General features: G+C 45.8%; 2 protein-coding genes and 1 long non-coding RNA gene across 4 annotated transcripts in view; 1 reads left to right on the top strand and 2 right to left on the bottom strand.

Annotated features, from left to right (window-relative positions):
* Positions 1 to 24,725, bottom strand: part of TXNRD1 (thioredoxin reductase 1) — a 130,238-nt gene that overhangs the window by 34,455 nt on the left and 71,058 nt on the right. Inside the window, 3 exon segments of the mRNA NM_001256962.3 lie at positions 890 to 1,009; positions 2,998 to 3,070; positions 6,152 to 6,274. Of these exon segments, the coding sequence (NP_001243891.1) occupies positions 890 to 1,009; positions 2,998 to 3,070; positions 6,152 to 6,238 (280 nt within the window). The 5' untranslated portion in view covers positions 6,239 to 6,274.
* On the top strand, positions 6,266 to 22,688 carry LOC127491070 (uncharacterized). 2 transcript variants are annotated; one of them, XR_007919577.3, is made up of 3 exons: positions 6,269 to 6,582; positions 19,665 to 19,807; positions 22,454 to 22,688. It is a non-coding gene; the product is annotated as an uncharacterized LOC127491070 (long non-coding RNA). The 2 variants fall into 2 exon arrangements; XR_016216994.1 differs by lacking the exons at positions 19,665 to 19,807; positions 22,454 to 22,688 and adding an exon at positions 9,348 to 9,914 and having other exon boundaries at positions 6,266 to 6,582.
* Positions 15,504 to 17,218, bottom strand: EID3 (EP300 interacting inhibitor of differentiation 3). Its single transcript, XM_051845856.3, has one exon. It carries the CDS (start codon positions 17,036 to 17,038, stop codon positions 15,713 to 15,715), a length of 1,326 nt encoding a protein of 441 aa, XP_051701816.2. The 5' UTR covers positions 17,039 to 17,218; the 3' UTR covers positions 15,504 to 15,712.

Genomic DNA, 24,725 nt, shown 5'->3' with positions numbered 1-24,725 from the left:
ACCAGATATTCAGCACAGCCGCAAGCCCCCCCAGTCACAGGCAGAAGGCAGCCTGGTATTGGGTCTGAAGAAACAGATGTGACCCTCAACACGAGGAAACTTTAAAAGTAACTGATTTTGTAAGACCTCAGTCATAAAAACAATACTATTGATTTTAAACAAGAAGTAAAAGCATAAACTGAGGAGGCATGACTAGTATGAATGGGAGCAACATTTTTCAAAGCATGTATGACTAAACTATGCACTGGGTTTTCTGCCTTCAGTAGATTATTCATTGCAACTCAAAAAAAGCCACAAAATAGTTAATCCTAGCTATTGAGTGGAAGACTTTCCCTCAAACACCGCATACATCATGAATCTCAAAACTGGAGCTTCAATGTTTAAGGACAGAATGATGTAGGTCACGAATTAGTCACAAAGCTGTGCCAGGCCTCCCCCGACCCTCCTGGCAGAGTACAAGCCTGTCTAAGGTTTCTAGAGCACTCTTAAAATATTTTTAATCCAACAAAGTCTAACCTCTCAATATATCAGCTCAGGAAACAGATTTATTTGTAGAGGGAAAAATGCAATAGCCTCAACAGGAAGCCAACGTAATTTGTAATTCCTTACAAATTACTAACACTGTATGGGTTTCTTACAAATACATGAGAAATTATTTCAAAGAATTCTGGTTTTCTATTATAGAAATACCATACTCCAAATGTAGTGTCTGTTCTTACCATAATAACTATGTAGTTAAGGAAAAGTGCAGTGATTTCATCCATAAATAATGTAAACAACAGAAACAACTCCCAGAGTATTTGCCAGCCTTGTGAAAAGGACAGGGCACTTCAAGGCCGCAGCTCAAAACTGCAAAGCACCAATCAAAGCTCAGCTCTTCCCTCCATACCAGTGTCCTCGAATTTCCACCCGTAATTGCGAGAGTCTTGCAGCGCCTGTCCCAACAAAGCCGCCTGGTGCATCAGTTTTTTAGGTATGCAACCCACGTTCACGCACGTTCCTCCGAGACCTGCAACGACATTGAGAAACCAGTTTAGAGCCTGCTTTACAAGCCTTCAAAAGGAAAAGGTCAGTGATGATTAAAATTCTGTCAAACACGGTATTTTACTCGCTTGATGTAGTCAATATCATTTATGTAAATTTATTTCTAACTCTTATGGGATTTCAGAAAGCACTACATACCAAACACAGCATTCCAAACACATCATCCTAAAACAAAACAAACACAAGCATATTTCTGCAATTTCTATATATTTCAAAGATCCAAAGTGACCTGACTGCTGATAAACACGACAACCATAAACTTGCCACTGAACCTAGGCACAGAACTAACTGTCAGGGGTGGGGGTGCTGCTATGCTGGGTATATTTAGACTGCAGTGGATTTGAAACCACGTATGTGCCTTTTTGAAGGATGTGGCCTAAAGTTTTCACTTGATTCTACAAAGCTGCAATAGTCCTCTGCTTAAAGAACATGGCAACAGCTTCTGACTTAGAACCAAACAGAGGCAGGTGAGGGGGAAGCCAAATGACACGAGTTAGAGCGCAAGGTGCCTGTGGTCTTGAGCTCTCAGTCAGCCCTCTGAGTGTCACACTGGAGTGCAGGCACCACAGGGCGGAAGATACACTGAGCACCAAGAACTGTGCCTGACACAGAGCTGAACTTAGTATTCATTAATAAACTGGAAACGGAGATCTATCTGGACCTCCTGATTCTTGCCTCCTTCACATGCAAACAGTCAAGTATCTTCATAAAACTTACATGTCACATTACTCCCTTGACTTCCATTCCTCAAAGGCTTCCCACACTACTGTTTTCAGTACAAATTCTTCACCTTGGCCTACAAGATCCTGTACAGTCTGACACCTGCCTTCCTCCCATTGCTTATACTACTACCTCCAACCTCTGTGACCTGTGCCACACCACAAGAGACTCTTACCTACCCCAGGGCCTTTACATGTGCTATTCTCTGGGAAAGAGAGGAAAATTGCCTGGGAGGTTCTACCTCAGCTTTTAGCATAGTTGGCTGTTCTCATTACCACTGTCATGGCTTCATTTAAATGCTAGTTCTGGGGTCAGCACTGTGGCGTAGCAGGTAAAGCAGCCACCTGTGGTGCCAGCATCCCATATGGGCACTGGTTCGAGTTCCAGCTGCTTCACTTTTGACACAGCTCCCTGCTAATGGTCTGGGAAAGGCAGCAGAAGATGGACCAAGTGCTTGGCCCCTGCCACCCACAAGGGAACCTCCTTCCTCATGGCTTTCGCCTGGCTCAGCCCCAGCTGTTGTGGCCATCTGGGGAGTAAGCCAGTGGATGGAAGATCTCTCTCTGATTTTCAACTCAGTAAATAAATCTTTAAAATTAGATAAATGCATGTCAGCTCTTCGGAAGTCTTTCTGGATAATCTTCTCAAAGTGGAATGCTCACCTCTACCCAGCTCCTCCCTATCCCACAGTGTTCTCAGCACACTTATCTTCTGTCTCCCCACTAGAATATAAGCTCCATGAGGGTGGCAGCTCCTCACGTACCAAATTCACTGCCTATCCTCATGGTCCCAGTTTGTAAGTGTTCAGTAAATGTGCAGTAAATAAAATAAGGAACATATAATTCATCAAGACTCAGAAGCAGCAATGCTATCCATTAAGGTGCCACAGATCCCAGTTCTTGTGGAATGTGGGAGGTGGAGTGAAAACAGAAACCCACAGATGAGAAGTTGGCATTTTCAGTTATGCAAGTCCCGAAGAATACTAGGTTACTAAAACATTTACCTTCAAATCGCAGCATGCAGACAAGGTTTTTACTACCCTGACTTTGTGTCAAAAAAACTGAGTTTTCAGCATTTAACTTGAGTCCATTCTAGCTTAGCTCAAGTGAAAAAGGTTTATTATTTTTGGTTTGCTTTTTAATTTTTAAAGTGAGATTTAGGAGCCATTTGATCAGTACCAAGGAAAGACTTACTCCTATAAAAACCAAGTCTAAAATATTTTTAAAAGCTTACCCCATCTAGTTCCAAGAGGAGTTGGGGTGACAAAATCCAGAACCATCACTTTCTTCCCATATTTGGCTGCCTCCTAGAAAATAAAATTGTTAAAATCAGTTGAAAAGTATCGCATGACAAACTGGAAATGAACTGTTAAAATCTGGTCTCTATGAAGCTATAAATGCCTAAAGAATAAACAGCTATTAATACATGAGAATTTCACGTCATGATGATTAATTCAACTCCAAGATAAAAATAAAGAAATATTCAAATCAGGTTGGCATTGTGGCACAGAGGGTAAAGCCTGCTGCACTGGAATCCCATATGGGCACTGGTTCATATCCTGGCCGCTCTACTTCTAATCCAGCTTCTTACTAATGACCGGGGAAAAGCAGCTGCAGACGATCCAAGTGTTTGGGCCACTGACACCCATGTGGGAGAACCATGGGCCACTGACACCCATGTGGGAGACTCCTGGTTTTGGCCTGGTCCAGCCCTGGCTGCTGCAGTCATATGGCAAGTCAACCAGCAGATGGAAGATTGCTCTCTCCCATGCTCCTCCACCTCAGTAACTCTCACTTTCAAATAAATAAATATATCTTTAAAAAAAGAAAAACATTAAAATAGTTGAAGATTATGCAGATTATTGTTGTAAAATTGTTAGAACCAGCTGGAGGGGCCAGCACTGTGGCGTAGCAGGTAAAGCCGCCACCTGCAGTGCTGGCATACCACATGGGCACCCGTTTGAGTCCCAGCTGCTCCACTTCCGATCCAGCTCTCTTGATACGGCCTGGGAAAGCAGTGGAAGACAGTCCAAGTGCTCAGGCCCCTGCATCCATGTGGGAGACCCAGAAGAAGCTCCTGGCTCTTGGCTTCAGATTGGTCCAGTTCCAGCTGTTATAGCCATCTGAGGAGTGAACAAGCAGGCAGAAGACCTCCCTCCCTCCCTCTCTCTCTGCCTCTGTAACTCTTTTAAATAAATAAATAAATTAAAAAAAAAGAACCAGCTGGAAAACTTACAATCTTCTTTAATGGCACTTACACAATAACAAATTAAGCAATAATCTGACAAAAAATAAGGCCATTTCCCAGTAACTGGTTAAGTAGCTGGTAAATCAGGCTTACTGATAGTCTACAGTCTTTGACTCAACTTGTGTATTAGAATACTTTTTAAAACATTAGCTTGTTAGTGTTTTTTTTGTTTGTTTGTTTTTTACAGGCAGAGTGGACAGTGAGAGAGAGAGAGACAGAAAGGCCTTCCTTTGCCGTTGGTTCACTCTCCAATGGCGCTGTGGCCGGCGCGCTGCGGCCGGCGCACCGCGCTGATCCAATGGCAGGAACCAGGTGCTTATCCTGGTCTCCCATGGGGTGCAGGGCCCAAGCACTTGGGCCATCCTCCACTGCACTCCCTGGCCACAGCAGAGAGCTGGCCTGGAAGAGGGGCAACCAGGACAGAATCCAGCACCCCGACCGGGACTAGAACCCGGTGTGCCGGCGCCGCTAGGTGTTGTTAGTTTTATCAAGTATGTTCTAAATTTCCAAGTCTTGAAGAATACTGGAGACATTTTCTACTGAAATTGTCAGATTTCCTAAAATTTTCATGTGAGAAGCCCATGAAGAGGTTGATGACAAACCTAGTTTCCAAATCTATTTCAGGGAAGTGAAGAGAACAGTCTCAAGTTCATCTGCAGAGTACTTTTCATCTTTCTCAGTCAGCCAGCCATGTGTTCCAGCAACTAGACCTTCAAAGGTTATCTGAAAGGAATGCATCTATGTGTCCGTCAGCAGTGTTGACAGACATCAACAGTGACTCCTGAATCACTTTTGGCAAAGCATTATTTCATGCTAGACATTGTCCTCCTTCATTTGAATCTACCTTTTTAAAAGATTTATTTTTATTTATTTTAAAGGCAGAGTTAGAGAGAGGAGGAGGAAGGAGGGAGGGAGAGGAGGGTGAGGAGAGAGGGAGAGAGAGAAACAGATAGAAAGACAGAGATCTTCATCTTCCATACACTGGTCACTCCTCAAATGGCTGTAATGGCCGGGGTTAGACCAGGTCGAAGCCACAAGCCAGAAGCTTCTTCTAGGTCTCCCATGTGGGTGCAGGGGCCCAAGAATTTGGGCCACCCTCCACTGCTTTCTCAGATGCATTAGCAGGGAGCTGGATAGGAAGTGGAGCAGCCAGGACTTGAACTGGTGCCAATAATGGGATACCGGTGTTACAGGTGGCAGCTTTACCTGTTATATCAGAGCGCTGGTCCCTTTCTTCAACCTTTAAAAGAACCTGTGGGGGCCAGCGCTGCAGCTCAATAGGCTAATCCTCCGCCTTGTGGCGCTGGCGCCCTGGGTTCTAGTCCTAGTCGGGGCGCCAGATTCTGTCCCGGTTTCTCTTCTTCCAGTCCAGCTCTCTGCTGTGGCCCGGGAGTGCAGTGGAGGATGGCCCAAGTGCTTGGGCCCTGCACCCCGTGGGAGACCAGGAGAAGCACCTGGCTCCTGGCTTTGGATCAGCGTGGTGCGCTGGCTGCAGTACGCCTGCTGCAGCGGCCATTAGGGGGTGAACCAACGGAAAAGGACCTTTCTCTCTCACTGTCCACTCTGTCTGTCAAAAAAAAAAAAAAAAAAAAAAAAAAAAAAAAAAAAAAAACCTGTGGGGGAAGGATGGGCCTAAGGACTCCTCATATAATACATCTCCACTCAGGCCAGGAGCCTTCCTGCTAACCTTTATTCACACACCCTCTTCCCAGTTAGCTGTAAGCCACAGGGCTAGTGGTTAATCTCAGAAGGAAGATCATTTCTAATAAATGACTTTAAGAAATACAACTGTCCTCCTTCTTTCACAAACAGGCTATAAACAGGGAATCATGAAGGTGAGAAACCAAATAATAATATGTACAGAAAGAAACATTTAATTTCAAACCACTTCCACACAGTATTCTTAGTATCTATGAAGAATCAATTAAACTTAAAATGAGTGAAAATGCATCCCCAAATACCAGGCCCTTTTTCATAAAGAGCAAATATATTCAACTTAGAAAAATTATGTATAAAGTAAATACTGAAGTTAATATGCAAAATGCCACAAGAGTGAATAGAATAAATTCCACAGAGACTGCAGAGACCAACTCTGCCCTGGACACCGAGTGCAGAGAACACACAGCACCAGGAGCCTTGCCTTGGCAGCTGCCAGTCCTCCGGAGCCGCCGCCAATGATGATGAGGTCATAGTCATAGGACGGGGGAAGGTCCTCAGAACCATTCATCTTCAGGAGCTTTTGAAGTGTGCCTTCCTGGTAAGCCTGAAGGAAAACAATCGAAGAGGAAATAAGTTAACTTAAAAAGCAGCAATGTTCCGAAAGCTAAGAAAATCTTTTAAAGAAAAGCAAAACAAATTTTAGACAGAAAAACGTGTGATGTACCTTACAGCACAGACGTGGGAATACCCAGCCCTCCTTTGAGTGGTGAGCAGAATCTGCTTTAAGTCAAGAGCCCTGAGGACTGCGTCCCTGTGCCTCTGCGCGTCAGCGGTCACCTCTCTGAAGCATTCAGACGCGACTTCTACAGCAGTAAGGTCCCAACGGCCCGACAAAATCAACCTCTGCCTACGGTAAGTGTGATCAGCTATTTCTCCCCAGAATTTTTCAACAAGGTTTAAAACCAGTTTTAGCTTGTATGTACCACATGCTTTAGTGGAACTGTCAATACAGTCTGGCAATCATCTTCACTTTTTAGTCAAAGTAGAATTAACGGGCTAAAGTCTCAGAGTAAGATGGCAGCCTGGTAAATACAAGTATAGTTAAACACCTACAGCAGGGGCCAGTGCTGTGACATAGCAGATAAAGCCACAGCCTGTGACACCGGCATTCATTGAGTGCTGCTTTGTGTTCTGGCTGCTCCTTTCTGATCCAGCTCCCTGCTAATGTCCTGGAAAAAGCAGTTTAAGATGGCTCAGGTGCTTGGGCCCTTTTCACCCATACAGCAGACCCAGATGAAACTCCTGGCTTCAGTCTGGCCCAGCACTGGCCATTGTGGCCATTTGGGGAATGAATCAGCAGATGAAGATCTGTTTGTCTCTGTCTGTCTGTCTGTCTCTCTCTCTCTCTCTTTCAGAATAAGTTAAAAAAAAAATCCTTTTCACTAGTTGGACACATTAGTTATATTTCATATGAATTTGGAAGACCGTTTTGGTGACATATTTAAACACTACATTAAAATAAAATTCTGGTGGCCTGAGCTGTGGCACAGTGGATTAAAGCCTGCAGTGCCAGCATTCCATATAGCCACCTGTTCAAGTCCCAGCTGCTCCACTTCCGATCCAATTCCCTGTTAATGTACCTGGAAAAGCAGAAGATGGCCCAAGTCCTTGGGCTTCTGCACTCACACAGGAGACCCAGAGAAAGCTCTTGGCTCCTGACTCCATCCTGGCCAAGTCCCAACAGCTGAGGCCATTTGGGGAGTGAATCAGCGGATGGAAGACCTCTTTCTCTGTCTCTACCTCTCTCTGTAACTCTTTCAAAGAAATAAAATAAATCTTCTAAAACATTTAAAAATAAATAAAATAAAATTCTATGCTAACATGGGATAATGACTGAAAAATTAGTAAGAACAATAATTTTTTTTTTCAAATCAAGTCTTAATCTTAATAACCAAAAAGGCCCTCAAACTTACCAGCCCAGGTCGCACATTTTCCTCCTGCCTACAATCACACGTAGGGGCTGAAGGGCAGAGGCTGGGGTCAGCAGATGAACAGGGTGCTTGGGATGTTTCGGGAGGGGGTGCAGTGGAGGGCTGTGGAGGCGGCGGCACAGCGCTGTGGCTGCCCCTTGGCAGCATGGTGGACGCACGTGGTGGCTCAGGGACTGAAGGGCTAACACCTGGAAACCAGCGGCAGTGGGGACGAAACCAGCGGCAGTGGGGACAAAACTGCGCCACCCTGACAGTCTGCACAAAAGGTCTAAGGTGAGTGGATGGTAAACAGAGCCAGTGTTTGCAGACTGGCATTACAGCAGAGCTTCCTCGTTCAGTACCAGGCACTGTGGGGGAGAAACAATTGGGTGATAACAGCCATTCAGACCAAAGGACCAGCCGAAGCTGCGGAGAACCAGTGTCACCCTGACCCAGCTCTTCAACAGCATGACTGGCTGGGTTAGAAGTGCTAATACCTGGGGCCAGTGCTGTGGCATGGTGGGTTAAGCTGCTGCCTGCAGCGCTGGCATCCCATGTGGGCACCAGTTGGGTTGCTCCACTTCTGATCCAGCTCCCTGCTAAATGTGCCTGGGGAAAGCACCAGAAGATGGCCCAAGCGCTTGGTCCCTGCACCCACATGGGAGACCTGACCGAAGCTCCTGGCTTTGGGCTGGTCCAGCCCCAGCTGTTGCAGCCATTTGGGGAGCAAGCGTCTCTCCCTCTCTCTCTCTCTCTGTAACTCTGCCTTTTAATAAAATAAAATAAATCTTAAAGCAAGAAGAGAAAGACAAGAAAGGGTAATACATGAATGCAGCTAGATGTTCTTCTGGAAGAGCCACACACAGCATTTCTATACTCAGCTTCATTTTCCCTGCACATACTCAGCACAGATGGGGCCAGAACACAATCACTGGCTATCTAAGGAAGACTGCCTTTTCTTAGGGCCCCCAGCCTCCCAACACTCCTAGCAGAACAAATAAAAAGATGAAACGCTGTAAACACAAATACTGTCCCTACCAACGTTCACAATCTGCTCTTTACTGAAATTCTGGATGTGACCTGGTTTCTTGGGTTCCAGTTTGGCAACAGCATACAGATGTTTACAAAGAAAGCCCTGAACATATTTAACTCTGTAAGGAAGAATTGGTTAGAGGCAAGTGCAAGTATTTGGATGACCCTAGAACTAAATATATGGCTGAGTTTTAACTGAACTTAAAATTGAAAAACTGCTGTCATTCAGCTCCAGATGAAGGGCATCCCACCTGAAATACAAGTAGAACAGGTGGTAGAAGACAGCTCCCAGAGAGCATAAGAAGGGAGCAGACACAGGGCGGAGACCAGAGGAAAACGTGCTCCCACCCTCCTCCAACTGCAAGTGTTCAGTTTAAGGGCGGCTAGCTGTGGGGGTTGATGCCGGAAGCTCTCACACCTGTTGGCAGTCTCAGGATCCTGTTAACAACCTTAAATTATCTGAGCCTCGAAAGAATTTTTGTTAATATGGGTTTTTAGCAATTCATATTTACCACATTTGAAATGAACACAGGGAGAGGCATTTGGTCTAGCAATTGGGGCACCAGCCAAGATACCTGTATCCCCATAGGAATGCGTGGGCTCATTATCTGCTAATGTAGACCCTGGGAAGCAGCAGTGATGGTTCAAGTAATTGGGTTCCTTCCTCCCATACAGGAGACCTGGATCACACTCCCTGCTTCCAGCTTCCCCACCAAGCTATTGGAAGTATTTGGGGAGTGGGCCTGCAGATGGAATTGCTTGCTTCCTCCCTCCCTCCCTCCCACCCTCTCTCTCTCAAATAAATAAATACAAATTAAGGGGCCAGCACTGTGGCCTGGAGGCTAAAGCCACCGCCTACAGTGCTGGAATCCCATATGGGCACTAGTTCAAGTCCAGCTCTCTGCTATGGCCTGGGAAAGCAGAAGATGGCCCAAGTCCTTGGACCCTGGCACACACATGGAAGACCTGGAGGAAGCTCCTGGCTCCTGGCTTCGGATTGGTGGCCTAGGTCCAGCCATTGCAGCCATTTAGGGAGTAAATCAGCAAATGGAAGACCTCTCTCTTTCACTCTGCCTCTGCCTCTCTGTAGCTCTTTCAATTAAATTAATAAATCTTTTTAAAAAACACAATTTAAAACAAATACATATTAAAAACAATTAAAGTATTAAATTTTAAAACACAGCCATCTGGAACAGGAACCAATGGACGGAAAATCTGTTTCCTCCTCCTCTCTCTGTAACTCTTTCAAATAAATATTTTTTAAAAAAAATAATATACCCATTACTTCTTAACAAATATTTTTAGAGAAACTGCTTTAGTCAGTGACAAGAGAACCACTGTTCTGTATCTTTGGAATTCTCTTTAATGTCTGGCTTAACAAAAGACAGCTCATTATCTGCTGCTGCTTCTGTCTATTCCAATATGGCCTGGGACACAGGCTTTTAGTAAGCTTCATAGTAATCTTGCAGAAAATTAAAACAGAAAGGGCAAAAAACATCTCAGTATTATAAAATAATTTTAACCTCCCAGTCCCCCGAAAAGGAACTTGGGCCCCGCAGACTGCACTCTGAGACCCATCACTCTAGGCTGAGTGTTGATGCCGCCGCCCCCCTCCCCCTCCCACCTGAAGGTGCTCATCTTGCTGACAGGTCAGGCTGACACCCTGCACCGTCTTCCCTTTCTCCCACCTGCCTCTCACAGCAATGCTTCTTCTACCCCATTCCTAGAAATAAACACTGCTCCAGACTCCCCAGAAAAGGACACAACATCAAAAGCAATTTCACTGTTGCACATTTCTTTAAAACTAGGATAAGCAACCCTGATTTCCCCCACAAGCACAATTCCTATCCTTTGCCACTGATGTATACTGGTTTTTCTTCCCTTTCTACATGGCTCCAGTGTGAAACCGGATTAACATGCGTGCTCCGCCACTTCTGAGGTGAGGCTTGCTTAGTATCTTATCCTTAGGAGCCTCCATGGTTCTCACTCCATGTGAAATGAGGATAACATGCCCCTGGACCACACCACATTGCTGGGGAAGTGATGCGCATTAGCACATGGCTGGAAGGAAGCAGTCTCTGTAAATCATTAATTCTCCCCTTCTGCCTGGGACTAAGTCGAGAGGCTTTGCAGTATGTCCTACAGGTGTCCTGCAGCACCACGTCCCACCGGAATGTCCTCCTTCTATCAGTCCTGACCTGGTACACAGATTAGCCCAACGTTCTATTACTTCTATTCAGTGTACCCTGATACATCGTCTGCTAAAGCATTCTCCTGGGGACCAGGGAGGTTCTTTTACCAACACAAGGTCCCTTCCATGCACCAAGTCTCCTTAAGATTCTCAAATATTCTCCTTTTCTTTCTTGCCACTCCAACACACGTTGTTAAGGCACTGAGCACAGACCGTTCCCCACAGACCCAGGATTTCTTCTTTTCTCCACTCCAAAACCTAACTGGAAGTCTTTACTTGACAGCCTGAATTGGGTGTTGCTCCTCTGAGATCCCACCGCCACCATCAACTCTACAAGGACATCTTATCTTTCATATCTGCATCTTCAGTGCCAACCATGCATTAGGGGCTGGTGCTGCAGCACAGAGGGTAAAGCTGCCACCTGCAGTACCAGGATCCCATATGGGTACTGGTTCAAGTCTCAGCTGCTCCACCTCCAATCCAGGTCCCTGCTAATACACTTGGGATAGCAGCAGAGGATGGCCCAAGTACTTGGGCCCCTGCACCCATATGGTAGACCTGGAAGAAACTCCTGGCTCCTGACTTTGGCCTGGCCCAGCCCTGGATGTTGTAGCCATTTGGGTAGTGAACCAAGGGATGGAAGATCAATTCTCTCTCTCTGCCTCTCTGTAACTGTGCCTTTCAATAAATAAGTAATCTTTATTGAAAAAAAAAAAAAAAACACCACTTTTAGAATGATACCAGCTCCAACTGTACTATATATCAAGATTGGGTATACTTAACTGTGCTTCAGTTTTCTTACCCATTAAACACACAGAAAACACTTTGAAGAGCACAAGGTATGGGGTTGGCATTATGGCACAGTGGTACAGTGGTTGATACCAGCATCCCATATTGGAGTGGATGGAGTACAGGTTCAAGTCCTAGCTGTTCTGCTTCTGATCCAGCTTCCTGCTAATGCACTTGGGAAAGCAGAGAAAGACAGCCCCAAGTTTCCAAGAGAAAACTGGACTCCTGTTACCCATGTTGGAGACCAGAATTAAATTCCTGGCTCCTGGGTCCTCTCTGGCCCAGACAAGGCTGTTATCATTTGGGGAATGAACTAGCAAATGGAAGCCCTCTTCTCCCTTTCTCTACCTTGCTCTGCCTTTCAAGTAAATTAATATTTAAAAAGAATCATCTTCCACTCAGGGAAGTAGAGATGCTTTTAATACTAGGCTTCTCTTAGAATAAGGGAAGTGGATTATCCATGACCATTTATCTGTATCTTTTGCTAGTATGCACCTAACTGTTCAGTGCCTAGATAATATTTAACATTTATTCTGTATCAAGTATTATGCTACAATTATGACAGAGTTTCCAAGTCCTCCTTTCAGAGGCCTTCCCTTACCATCCTTTCTGAGCAGCACCTCAACCACTATCCAAGCAGTCTTCCTTTGGAACAACCATCACCAATAGGAACACTGTTCGTCTCCTCCTCTGTGACAGGCTGAACCATGGTCATCCTCCAACATGAAAGTCTGAACTGCCAGCCCTTGTGAAGAAAGGTCCCAGTAAATGGGGTTTTGGAGATTCAAGTGAGGTTCTGAAGACAGGGGGAATTTCCAAGATTAGCCCAATAGGCCCAACGTAATTCTAAAGGCCCTTAGAAGAAGACGGTGGGGACTGAATTAGAATGAGAGAAATGACAGGGGCAGGAGGCCGCACTGCCAGCTTTGAGGACAGTCCAGGATAAACCAGACCTGCCCATACTTTAGTTTTAGCCAATGAAACCAGTTTTAGTTGGACACCCAACCTCCAGGGCTATAAAATGAGTGTTGTTTAAAGCCACTCAAATGTTTGGTGATTTGTTACAGCAGTCATTCACAAGAAACAAATACATCCCCTACCATATAAATTCCATGAGATGGGCAGTTTTCCGTCCACCACTTTTTTCCCAGGGCCCAAATAGTGCTTTACCAGCTGCTGGGAAAATTAGCCATGCCTCAAACTCAATCACTTGGTAATGGATCCCCCAGAACAAAGGCAAGGATCTCAAAAGTGAGAAACTCTTGCTTAGACTCACAAGAGTGAGTGAATCATTAAAAAGGTCACCATGGAAGGAGGTGACATCACGGAATTTGCTGACCCTCATCTAGACAATGGGACACTAACAGGAGGGTCTACAATGAGAAAGACACTGTGGATTTTTTCATATACATCATATCCCAACTAGTCCTCACAATAAAGTCTTCTAAGCAGGTATCATTCCCATTTCCTAGAGAGGGTCCCTTAGAGATTAAGAAACTTGCCTATCAACAGAAAATGAAACCTAAATCTGTACAGTTACAAATATTTTTGCTTCTTCCACTACAGCATACCTAGCAATTCATACTCCAAAGTACTTGTCACTTATATTTTCTAATTTGATCCTTATTAAGAAATAGGTACTATTCCCATTTAGCAGGTCAAAACTTTGAGTTTACAGATTACATAATTTACCCATGATGCATAACCAGTCAAAATCTGATCCCAGGTCCTATAAACAGGTCCAGGTCCTATAAACAGGTTCATTTGATCAATAAAGTTGTAATTTTTCTAAGCAGCCTATTTTATTCTCCTGAAGTTGAGTTTATTTATCAAATCTGAAAAATTTAAGATACTCTCTACTAGTGGAAAACCAGATGACTTCTATTTGGTTCTTTTTTTTTTTTTTTTTTGACAGATAGAGTTAGACAGTGAGAGAGACAGAGAGAAAGGTCTTCCTTCCATTGGTTTGCCCCCCAAATGGCCGCTACTGCCGGAGCTACGCCAATCCAAAGCCAAGAGCCAGGTGCTTTCTTTGGGTCTCCCATGCGAGTGCAGAGGCCCAAACACTTGGGCCATCCTCCACTGCCTTCCCGGGCCACAGCAGAGAGCTGGACTGGAAGAGGAGCAACTGGGACTAGAACCGGCACCCATATGGGATATCGGCGCCGCAGGCACAGGATTAACCAAGTGAGCCATGGTGCTGGCCCCTGTTTGGTTCTTTATCTCTGTAATTCTCCCCATTGGCCAGTTTTTATTTAATGCAAGCAGTGGCTTCAATTTCAAACTGATGTGGCACCCTGTATGTCACAATCACCAGTACAGAAAGAAACAAAACAAGTGGATAACTTTATACGTACAGCTATAACTTCAGGGAAAATGCAAAAAAAAAAAAAAGAAAAAAAAAAAAAACCTTTTGTAAAACCTCTACATTCTCTCCTGAAGCTGATAAGTCATCACTACATGTAAAACACTCCTAGTGAAGACACGAGGCAATCATGACAGAACAATGTGATGCTGAGTGCGGAACTGAAACAGGATCTTTCTGCTCCCAGTGGGACTATGTATCTCTTCCTCCAACAGCACAGAACTTGTGATGGTGAAGTAAGGGCCAGTAAGACCCAAGGATGCTTCCCTTACAGATAAAGCACAGTAAACACTCAGAAGGGTTAGCCCTTCTTTAGGGGAGAAAGGGGAAGGAATGACTACTTTAGAAAATAGCTGGGACAGTTTCATGAAAAACTCTCTGCTACAACCTCTGCTGCATTATTGGTGCAGAACCCTTCCCACATAATATCCCTCCTACTGATCTTGCCGTTATTGGTACCACACTAGACTTAGTATGAAAGTACTGTTAGTACCACTAAGCATCAGAGATAACATACTCACTTGCCAAATTACGTTTAATGGCAAAATTCCTCAACTAGCAAAGATTAAGAGCCTATGGGCATGCCCACTGCAAATTCTGAGGTTATTTACTTAGTGACTCAAATATTCGGCAGTCATCTCTAAATATGGTTGCAATTAATATTCTTAAAACAATTTTAAACAAAATGCTTTATAGTTTTATACTAAATGAAGAATTGGATAAACGGTGCAAACAGACCTGAGACAAACATTCAGTTCTAACACGCTGAAACTCTAGACTCTGAAGGACACAGCACACTAGCAGAAATTACAAGGGGAATCCAGGAACTAGGAAGGAAATTAACCAGTAAGACAAAGCCTACAACGCAACATTATAGATTCTGTGGTTGAAGTAGCCTGACAAAAATATTCTCCCCTTCTGAGGATACTAATAGATGAGGTCATCCAATTTGCCAGCTTAGCATTCAAAGAAAACCATTTTCCCAAAAACCTGATGTCCTCTTGCACCCTAAATTCTCACAATTCCACAAGTTTGGCCTCACTTATGCCCCTGCCTGGATTGCCCTTCCTATCTTTTAATTCCTACTCACCCTTCACCTCATAGTTGATGTTTTTTGACAACTACACTAGAGACACTCTACTTCTGCTGAGTCCAATCACAAGGGAAATTAAGAATATAGACATTCATGTATCTTAACTGACTCCTCCACAATGGTATCTCAAGTGTTGTCTTAAAAAAAAAAAAAAAAAGGCGTTTTAATGTTGTATAGTCATTCCCTTATAGGTAGGTGGTTTTACTTGACCACTTTTAATCCATCTTCCCCCAACCTCATTAGGAGCCCCTTATAGGAAATAAAGTTGCAGAACGTAACTTTTTTTTTTTTTTTGGAAACTGTAAAATACTCTTGTGTTTATGAAACTTAGAATCTACTTTTTAAATACAGACTTACACATAGGGCATTAAAAAGAAAAACTTCCCATAAAGGTTATCAATGAAATTTTTTTAATAACCAAAGACCATGACATTGTAAATTATCAAGAAAAATATAGTGCACAGTAAAACTTCTGATGTTCTTAAAACACTTTTTCACTTTGCATGGGATACAATATACATTTCTGTTTAGATTTCACTCTCCATTTTTTGAGATATTTCAGGAAACACAAAATAGTTCCTACACTAGCAACAAAAATCTTTCTAGTACGAGTTTGTGATCATAGCCTCTGAAATTTCAAAAGTTGCCACTATATTCTTCCAGTCCTGTAAACTCAGAGAGATAATTCCTTGTTTCCTGCTATGAAAACTGGGATCATTTTCCTCATCTACTTGGTTAGTACTAATTGGCTCTAATATTGGCAGTCTGTCCTGGTCGAGGCTTATTCTTGCAAAGCCATCCCTTACAATGAAAGAAACATAGAATATGTTCTCCACGGTGCGAGAGAAAGAGTTCGGGTCGATCACAAACTCAAAATAAGACACAGGACTGTCGGGGTACTTCTGAAAGTACGTCTGCAGCAACCCCAGGATTCTCTCCACTTCTTTCTCTGTAGCCTCATGATTACTACTGAGGTCCAGCTTCCTCAACTTTGTGGGCATGTCTCCGCTTCCCTTCAGTCTGCGAACTCTCTTCTGATGTTCAAGTCGAGGCTTTCGTACGGAAGGTTCTGGCTTGAACGAACCAAAGATATAGCGGAAATTCTCCGCTCGCAGCATCCAGCATGCTGCTTCCTTCTGGAGCGTCTCCCAGAAGTGAAGAGCCGCGGTCCCATCACAGCTACTCAGCTCGTGGTGCTCGTCTTCCATCCAGTTTAGGCCCATGAATATGAACAGGAAGTCACAAAACGCTGCTTGGTTAAAAAAGCTCATGTCAAAGTTTAACTGCTTCGCCTTCTCTTTCCCCAAGTCAGAAGCCAAAACGAGGAACTGGGCGTCGAGGGCCGCCTCCCGGGTGCGGCTCACGCCATCGAACAGCACCTTGGCCTCCTCCAGCGCCTCGGTGAGCGAGTTGCTGGCCGTGTTCACGATGTCCTCGCGGTTGTGCTGCACGCTCCGCATCAGCTGCCGGTACTGCTTGCGGATGCTCCGGCATTTCTCCTCATCAGCCTCCAGCCCCAGGAGGATGGGGTCCAGCTGGGCCTCCCCTGAGCTGAGGTCATCAGAGTCCAGGGCCATTTCCACCTTCATCGGTTCTTCCTCCTCCTCCACCGGCTTCACCAAGTACTCGCTTCCGGTGACGGTCACGATCGCCGCCTCCCCTTTCTGTACACCTTCCTTCAGGGTACTTGCTTCGTCAGGCCTGTTGACGACCGGGAGCGCGTAGCGAACTGCCTCCTCAACGATTCCCACACCGTATATACGCCTGAGGTCAGTTACGGCAGCACACGACACCCGCCCATGCGCACTAGCGGCTGCCCCTGCCCGCCGGCGGCTCGCCCCGCCCCTGCCACGCCCCACGCCACGCCGGCCCCGCCCCGTGCCGGCTCCGCCTCCACCTCGCCCCAGGGCTGGGCGGCCCCGCCTCATCCCTCCCCGTGCCAGGACGGCCCCGCCCCGTCCCGCCCCGAGGCAGCTCCAGCGGGATGCAGGACTCTGCGCCTCCGCCTCCGCCCAGCCCCGCTGCCTGGAGCCCGGATCCCTGCATTCGCGCACAGAACGCGCGCCAACAATGCCCCCCCTCAACCCCCCACCAGGAAGTAACAGCCGTTCAGGCAAGGGCTAGTCTCACTTTTGGTGTGTAAAGACCTAGTACACAAACACCTGGGGGCAACCTTAGGACAAAATTTGGGAGAACTAAAGGTCTTGTGATTTGAAACGCTTAGAGCACCTGCACTCACTCCATCACTAAAAGATGTTTAGTTTTTGAGAACTAAATCTGGCTACACTAGACGGACAGAAATAGATACACAGATATATAAACTATGAACTGTCAGGAAGGCCAAGATCAGGAAACGCTGACCTCTTACAGAGAGGCCACATCCAGAGATGCATTGCAAGGTGGCTGTTCAGAACTCATCATACAAACATAAACCCGGTGAATTATATCTGTAGGCCCTCAAAGGCCAAATCCCATCCCACTTACTCCCTCCTGAGGATGGGGAGGGGCGGAGTGGCAGCAGTGTCAGTGCCAGCTGTGTGCACTCGTAAGTCAAGGGATCCCTGGACGAATGGAGTGGGGAGGGGTCTCTGCCAAAAAAAATAAACAAAAGTCTTTATTTGGAAACTTTCCCAAAATGTAAAAGCCACTGACCGAACAGCAAAAGACCAGCAATGCTCTGAAGATTTTTAAGTACAATCTGTTACAAGGACATGAGAATGACATCTGTTAACTGGGTTGACTAACCTGCTTTGGAAAATTCACCCACTAGCCATGGGTGGGTGTCGCTCCCCCTCTTCATGGAGGAACGACACTAAGCCCTGCCTAGGCTTCATATCCGAGTCATGGCACCATTATGTCGCTCCCCGTCTTCGTGGAGGAACGACACAGGACCCTGCGCTGTTCTTTTGTCTGCTCGGCCCTCCCCGGGTTTGCTGCTGGTTCTTCCCGGGTTGGCTACCGACCCTTCCACCTCCGTGGAAGGGCGGTTCCCCCTGCCACTTTCCCCACTTCCGCGGGGGGAACCGCCCTTCCACGGAGGTGGAAGGGTCGGTAGCCAACCCGGGAAGAACCAGCAGCAAACCCGGGGAGGGCCGAGCAGACAAAAGAACAGCGCAGGGTCCTGTGTCGTTCCTCCACGAAGACGGGGAGCGACAGGTGGGTAATGGAAATTCACAAACAGGTAAAGAACCGGCTCAGTTTCAGTCACACAAGTAGCAAATACAGGTAACAATCAGAAGAATAAGTTTATTTCTAAAGACAACCAAAGTCAAAAGTTTTTCATGAGTGTGAAGTGTTTCTTCAAAACTAAAACCACGGGAGACACACATTATAGCCGACAACCACAGGTTTCAGGGCACCAAGAAGAAAACCAACTCTTCTTCTTTTTTTAATTTCCTTTTTTTTTTTTTTTTTGACAGGCAGAGTGGACAGTGAGAGAGAGAGACAGAAAGGTCTTCCTTTGCTGTTGGTTCACCCTCCAATGGCCGCCGCGGCCGGCGCACCGCGCTGATCCGATGGCAGGAGCCAGGTACTTCTCCTAGTCTCCCATGGGGTGCAGGGCCCAAGCACTTGGGCCATCCTCCACTGCACTCCTGGGCCACAGCAGAGAGCTGGCCTGGAAGAGGGGCAACCGGGACAGAATCCAGCGCCCCGACTGGGACTAGAACCCGGTGTGCCGGTGCCGCGGCTCAATAGGCCAGGCGGAGGATTAGCCTAGTGAGCCGCGGCGCTGGCCACCAACCCTTCTTAGTACCTTTCTCTCTCTTCTTCTAGACTGCTTCATGTTTCTTTGGCACTAGCAGAAAGTTCCTTGCAAATGCAAAACTCAGTATAAATTACTCCAAAATATTATGCTACTATTTTCCAGAAATATTTACTTAAGTAGGAGGATTCAAGGAAAAGCATGCAGTTTGGAAGAATCCCATACATTATGGTTATTTGTGCATATATTTATAAAAAATCCTGCCCTGTTACACTATTTGCTTCTCAAAAACAAGAACTTGGTTTTATCTTTCTTTCTCTCTCTTTTTTTTTTTTAAAGATCTTATTTATTTATTTGAGAGGTAGAGCCACAGACAGTGAGAGGGAGAGACAGAGAGAGAGAGGTCTTCCTTCTGCTGGCTCACTCCCCAAACAGCCTGAGCTGTGCCAATCCGAAGCCAGGAGCCAGGAGCTTCCTCCAAGTCTCCTATGCCGCTGCAGGGGCCCAAGCACTTGGGACATCCTCCACTGCCCTCCCAGGCTATTGTAGAGAGCTGGACCAGAAGAGGAGCAGCCAGGACTAGAACCAGCACCCATATGGGATACCAGCGATTCAGGTCAGGGCTTTAACCTGCTGCGCCACAGCACTGGCCCCAGGTTTTATTTTTCAAACATAATTATTTTCAAAATTAATGCACTTGGATATGCACTCAATAAGTTATTGTGATTAAAAATCTGATCTAATACCCACAAGTTATTTGATCTAGCACCCACAGGGACTAGCATTGTGCCACAGCAGGTTAAATTGGCGGCTTCCCATATTTGATCCCAGCTACTCCACTTCCAATCCAGCTCCCTACTAATGCACCTGGGAAAGCAGCAGAAGATGGCCCAAGTACGTGGAGTCACTGCCACTGATCTGGGAGAGACCAAGATGAAGTTGCCGGTTCCTAGCTTTGACCTAAACCAGCCCCAGTCATTGTCACAGCCATTTGGTGAGTGAATCAACAAAAGATAATCTTTCTTTCTCGCGCTCTATCACTTTGCCTTTCAAATAAATAAATCTTTTAAAAAAAATCAAAGATTAAGGAAAGTAGTAAGTCCTACAGTTTCTGAAAGTAAATGTTACTGCTTAACCATTTTATCACACCTGTGGAATAAAGAATAAACAAGAGAAAAATAAAGTTGAGATGCTGGATCACTAAAAGGTCATTTTTCCCCACATTCAGCCAATATTTAAATCTATCTTAAATCTTGTATGAAAAAAACACAGCTCAGGCAGGGCCAGTGTTGTGTTACAGTGTGGGTTAAGCCACTGCCTGTGACACTAGCATCCCATAGAGTGCCAGTTCAAGTCCCAGCTGTTCCACTTCCAATGCAGCTCCCTGTTAATGTGTCTGAAAAGGCAAAGCAGAAGGCGGCCCAAATGCTTGGGACCCTGCCACCAACATGGGAGACCAGGATGGAGTTCCTGGCTCCTGGCTCTGGTCTGACCCAGCCCTAGCCATTGAGCCCATTTGTGGAAAGAACCAGAGGATGAGAGACCTCTAACTCCTGCCTTTCAAATTAATTAATTAATTAATCAAAAAGATAATACAAAAACCCAAGACCCAAATTGAAAAAAACCTGATTTTACAGTGAACTGTATTCTTGGGAGCTTCTGGTATCCATTTTAAATTCAATGAAAGCAATTTATAAAAAGAACTCCAAAAGCCAACCTTCCCACCCTAGGGTGCATATTTTCTCCTGGCTCAGAGGAAGGAAAACAGGCTGACACCAGTTTGCTCCATACAGAGCCTTTCATCTAAGAATTTCAAAATGCTTTGGAAAAATATATTAATCCTCCCAACCCACTCATCAAGTATTACTAACACCATTTATAGGGATTTCTCAGGTGATAACACACAGCCCACACAACTTGCTGAGAATAACAGAGCACAAGGCAAGCGACCTAAGTTGTGATTTCTAATGTTGAATTCCTCCTTTGCATGATCGCAGTTCCCAAGAACCTTAAAGCAGCTTAGATCATCCTCCAAAAGATTTAAAATCTGCCTTTAGACATTGCTACCAAGGAAAACAATCATGTCTAATGGTTTTCCCCTCACCATTTCAACAGGATTTCTTTTTTTTTTTCTTTTTTTTTTTTTTTGACAGGCAGAGTGGACAGTGAGAGAGAGAGACAGAGAGAGAAAGGTCTTCCTTTTTGCCGTTGGTTCACCCTCCAATGGCCGCCGCTGCAGCCGGCGCACCGCGCTGATCCGATGGCAGGAGCCAGGATCCAGGTACTTCTCCTGGTCTCCCATGGGGTGCAGGGCCCAAGCACCTGGGCCATCCTCCACTGCACTCCCTGGCCATAGCAGAGAGCTGGCCTGGAAGAGGGGCAACCGGGACAGAATCCGGCGCCCCGACCGGGACTAGAACCCGGTGTGCCGGCGCCGCAAGGTGGAGGATTAGCCTATTGAGCCACGGCGCCGGCTCAACAGGATTTCTAACACTTGTGAATTCTTAAATCTGGGGCCAGTGCCGTGGCACAGTAGGTTCTCCACCTGCAGTGCCGGCATCCCATATGGGTGCTGGTTCAAGTCCTAGCTGCTCCACTTTCAATCCAGCTCTCTGCTATGGCCTGGGAAAGCAGTGGAAGATGGCCCAAGTCCTTGGGCCCCTGCACCCGCATAGGAGACCAGGAAGAAGCACCTGGCTCCTGGCTTCAGATCAGCACAGCTCCCGCTGTTGGGGCCATTTGGGGAATGAACCAACGGAAGGAAGACCTTTCTGTCTCTCCCTCTCACTGTCTGTAACTCTACCTCTCAAATAAATAAAATCTTTTTAAAAAATCATTGAACAGTTCTAAGATTTATTATTTATTTGAAAGAGTTACACAGAAAGAGAAGGAGAGAGAGCAACCACTGGTTCATTCCCTAAATAGCTGCAATGGCCTGAGCTGCGGCAACTGGAAGCCAGGAGGCCATCATGGCCACTTTGGGAGTGAACCAGCAGATGGAAGACTTGTCATTTTCTCTCTCTCTATAACTTTGCCTTTCAAAATAAATTTTAAAAAAGATTTTACAAAGAAAAAAGTTCAGTATCTCAAAGAAGCTTTGAATAACTGCTCTATTCAAATAAGATGGTATTATTACTAGTGAGGTAAAAGATACAAGTCCCACTAAGTAATCTGGACCCACAAGTTGGGGTATATAAAAGCTCTACCCTCAACTGTGAATTTACATACTTAATGACACTTAGAAAACCAACGCTGGCTCACTTGCCCAGCCTCAAAAATAAGAAACAAGGGTGGAAGACGAAGGGAACAGAATCTCTCAGAAGTCCCCAATAACAGGGGCATTGTTTTGATGGGGAAGTGGCTGTGCTCTGGACACTGGGTTCAAATAAAAAAAAAAACCTGGTGCTTAGTTTCCACTGATTTTATTCAATGTTTGAATCTCTTCCTTTGTAAAATGAGTCTATCAGATGTCTCACTTAGCCATATAGAACAGTTGTGACCATCTTTTTAAGAGTCAAATGCAGGGACCAGCACTGTGGCATAGTGGGTAAAGCCGCTGCCTGCAGTGCTGGCATCCCATATGGGTCAGGTTTATGTCCCAGCAGCTCCTCTTCCAATCCAGTTCTCTGCTATGGCCTAGGAAAACAGTAGAAGATGGCCCAAGTCCTTGGGCCCCTACACCTGCATGGGAGACCTGGAAGATACTCCTTGCTCCTGGCTTCAGATCGGCACAGCTCCAGCCATTGTGGCCATCTGGGGAATGAACCAATGGATGGAAGACCTCTCTCTTTCTCTCTCTGCCTCTCTGTAACTCTGCCTTTCAAACAAATAAATATCAAAAAAAAAAAAAAGTCATATGCAAACATGTTAACAAATGTCTTGTTAAATAAGTGATCACCTTATAGATTTGTTAGACATAAATAAAACAGTGCCTAGTATGAGCCATAGGTGTTCATACTAGACTTGACGTGACTTTCTTCCCAATGAACCTAAGACACATGTTCAAGATGACAGGTTTTTAAAACTCTGAACTGCTTTCAATATGCTACCTAGAATCTCTTTGTGAACAACTTGGAGCTTGGTCCCTGACAGTCAACCCATCTTCAATAAAATCTGACACCTTATAGCTGAATCTGTCACGTCAGATTCTTCTGGCCTTACCACCACTATCCATTTACTCAACAAACATTTACTTGCATATGCTAGGTGTTAAGAATCAGATGGAAGGGTGGGCATTGTAGCACATTGGTTAAGCCACTGCTTGGGATATCAGCAAGTGCTAGTTCAAGTCCTTGCTACCGTTTCTGATCCAGTTTCCTGCTAATGTACCTCCTGTTAGACAGCACTTGACAGCTCAAGTGTTTGGGCTCCTGCCAACCACATGGGAGGCCCAGATGGAGTTTGGGGCTCCTGGCTTCAACCTGGCCCACCCCCAAATATTCCAAGAATTTGGGAAGTGAACCAGTGGATAGAAGATCAATTGATAGGACTCCCTCTGCCTTTGAAGTAAATGAAAATAAAAAAACATTTAAAAAATACATGAAGAAGGCCGGCGCCGCGCCTCAATAGGCTAATCCTCCAGCTAGCGGCGCCGGCACACCAGGTTCTAGTCCCGGTCAGGGCGCCGGATTCTGTCCCGGTTGCCCCTCTTCCAGGCCAGCTCTCTGCTGTGGCCAGGAAGTGCAGTGGAGGATGGCCCAAGTGCTTGGCCCTGCACCCCATGGGAGACCAGGAAAAGCACCTGGCTCCTGCCTTCAGATCAGCACGGGGCGCCGGCTGCGGGGCGCCGGCTGCAGCGCGCCAGCTGTGGCGGCCATTGGAGGGTGAACCAACAGCAAAAAGGAAGACCTTTCTCTGTCTCTCTCTCACTATCCACTCTGCCTGTCAAAAAAAAAAAAAAAAAAAAAAAGATACAAAAAATGTTATCACTGATCTCCTAAAGGAACACACAATTTAATTTAGTAGGCACAGAGGAATGAAGTCCCACTCAGCAAGCATCTAATGAATGTCTGTGTGCCCAAACTATGCTAGCAATACCAGGATCTGCATTGGCTCAACGGTGAAGCATGAGCACACAAGACAGGTATCTCAACAGCAGTAACCCAGAGCCAAGTGCCAGGAATGTGAGTTCACCAGAGTGAGCTGTGCCAACAGGCAGGCCTGGGTTCCATTCCTGACACTGCTGCTGTCACCTAGCTGAGCATCCTCCTGACATCCTCCAGGCCTTCGTTCTCGCACCTGGACACCACCTGCCCTTCCTGAGACTGTCGTGAGGGTTTCATCAACTAAGCAGCACAGCACTTGAAGTCTAGCACATAACAGGCACTGGATGAACGGCTTTTACCATTGTTAGAAAGCACGTTCACTTGCCTACCTGTTGGACCACTGACACAAAGAATAAGCCTTGCTCTCCACCTTTGATACACTAGCCAAAAATTACCACTGGCAGGATTCCTCCTTGTCCACAAAGATTTATGGAGATACTGTGGGAACAAAGAGAAGGCAAGGACACTGTTCTCTGAACAGGTAAGGCAGTTGCAAAAATAAGCTTGGACTGGAAGAGATGTCAGGAATTGAACAAAGAACAGAACAAAGGAGAAGTTTCCTAACCGCAGTGGCGACATTATTCCCAGGAGCCTCCAGTAAGTGAGGAAGCAGAGCAACAGACAACCAGAAAAGCGGGCTGGGGCAAGATCCCCAAGGGCAAGAATACCAAGTAAAGGGGCACCTACTCTTGATTCTGGATGCTGATCTGGGGGCAGGGAGGGAGCTATCAGGAAGATGACTGTCAGCAGATGGGCTGGCAGAGGAAGGGGTTCCGAAGCCAGCTAGAGGCTGTGGAAGTGGTTCGGGCAGCGGACATGAGTACCCCAGTCCCAGCCTAAGTAAAGGGGGGCAGTAGGCAGATGCGT

The sequence above is a fragment of the Oryctolagus cuniculus genome, chromosome 11 (assembly GCF_051225735.1).
Source record: "Oryctolagus cuniculus isolate XC-2025 breed Fujian yellow rabbit chromosome 11, ASM5122573v1, whole genome shotgun sequence".
NCBI lineage: Eukaryota > Metazoa > Chordata > Mammalia > Lagomorpha > Leporidae > Oryctolagus > Oryctolagus cuniculus.
The sequence above is the reverse complement of the archived record's forward strand: the minus strand, read 5'-3'. Positions and strand labels throughout refer to the sequence as shown.

Coding starts and splice junctions, on each gene's coding strand:
- EID3 (XM_051845856.3), bottom strand. CDS start 17,038: ATGAGGCGGGGCCGCCCAGCCCTGGGGCGAGGTGGAGGCGGAGCCGGC.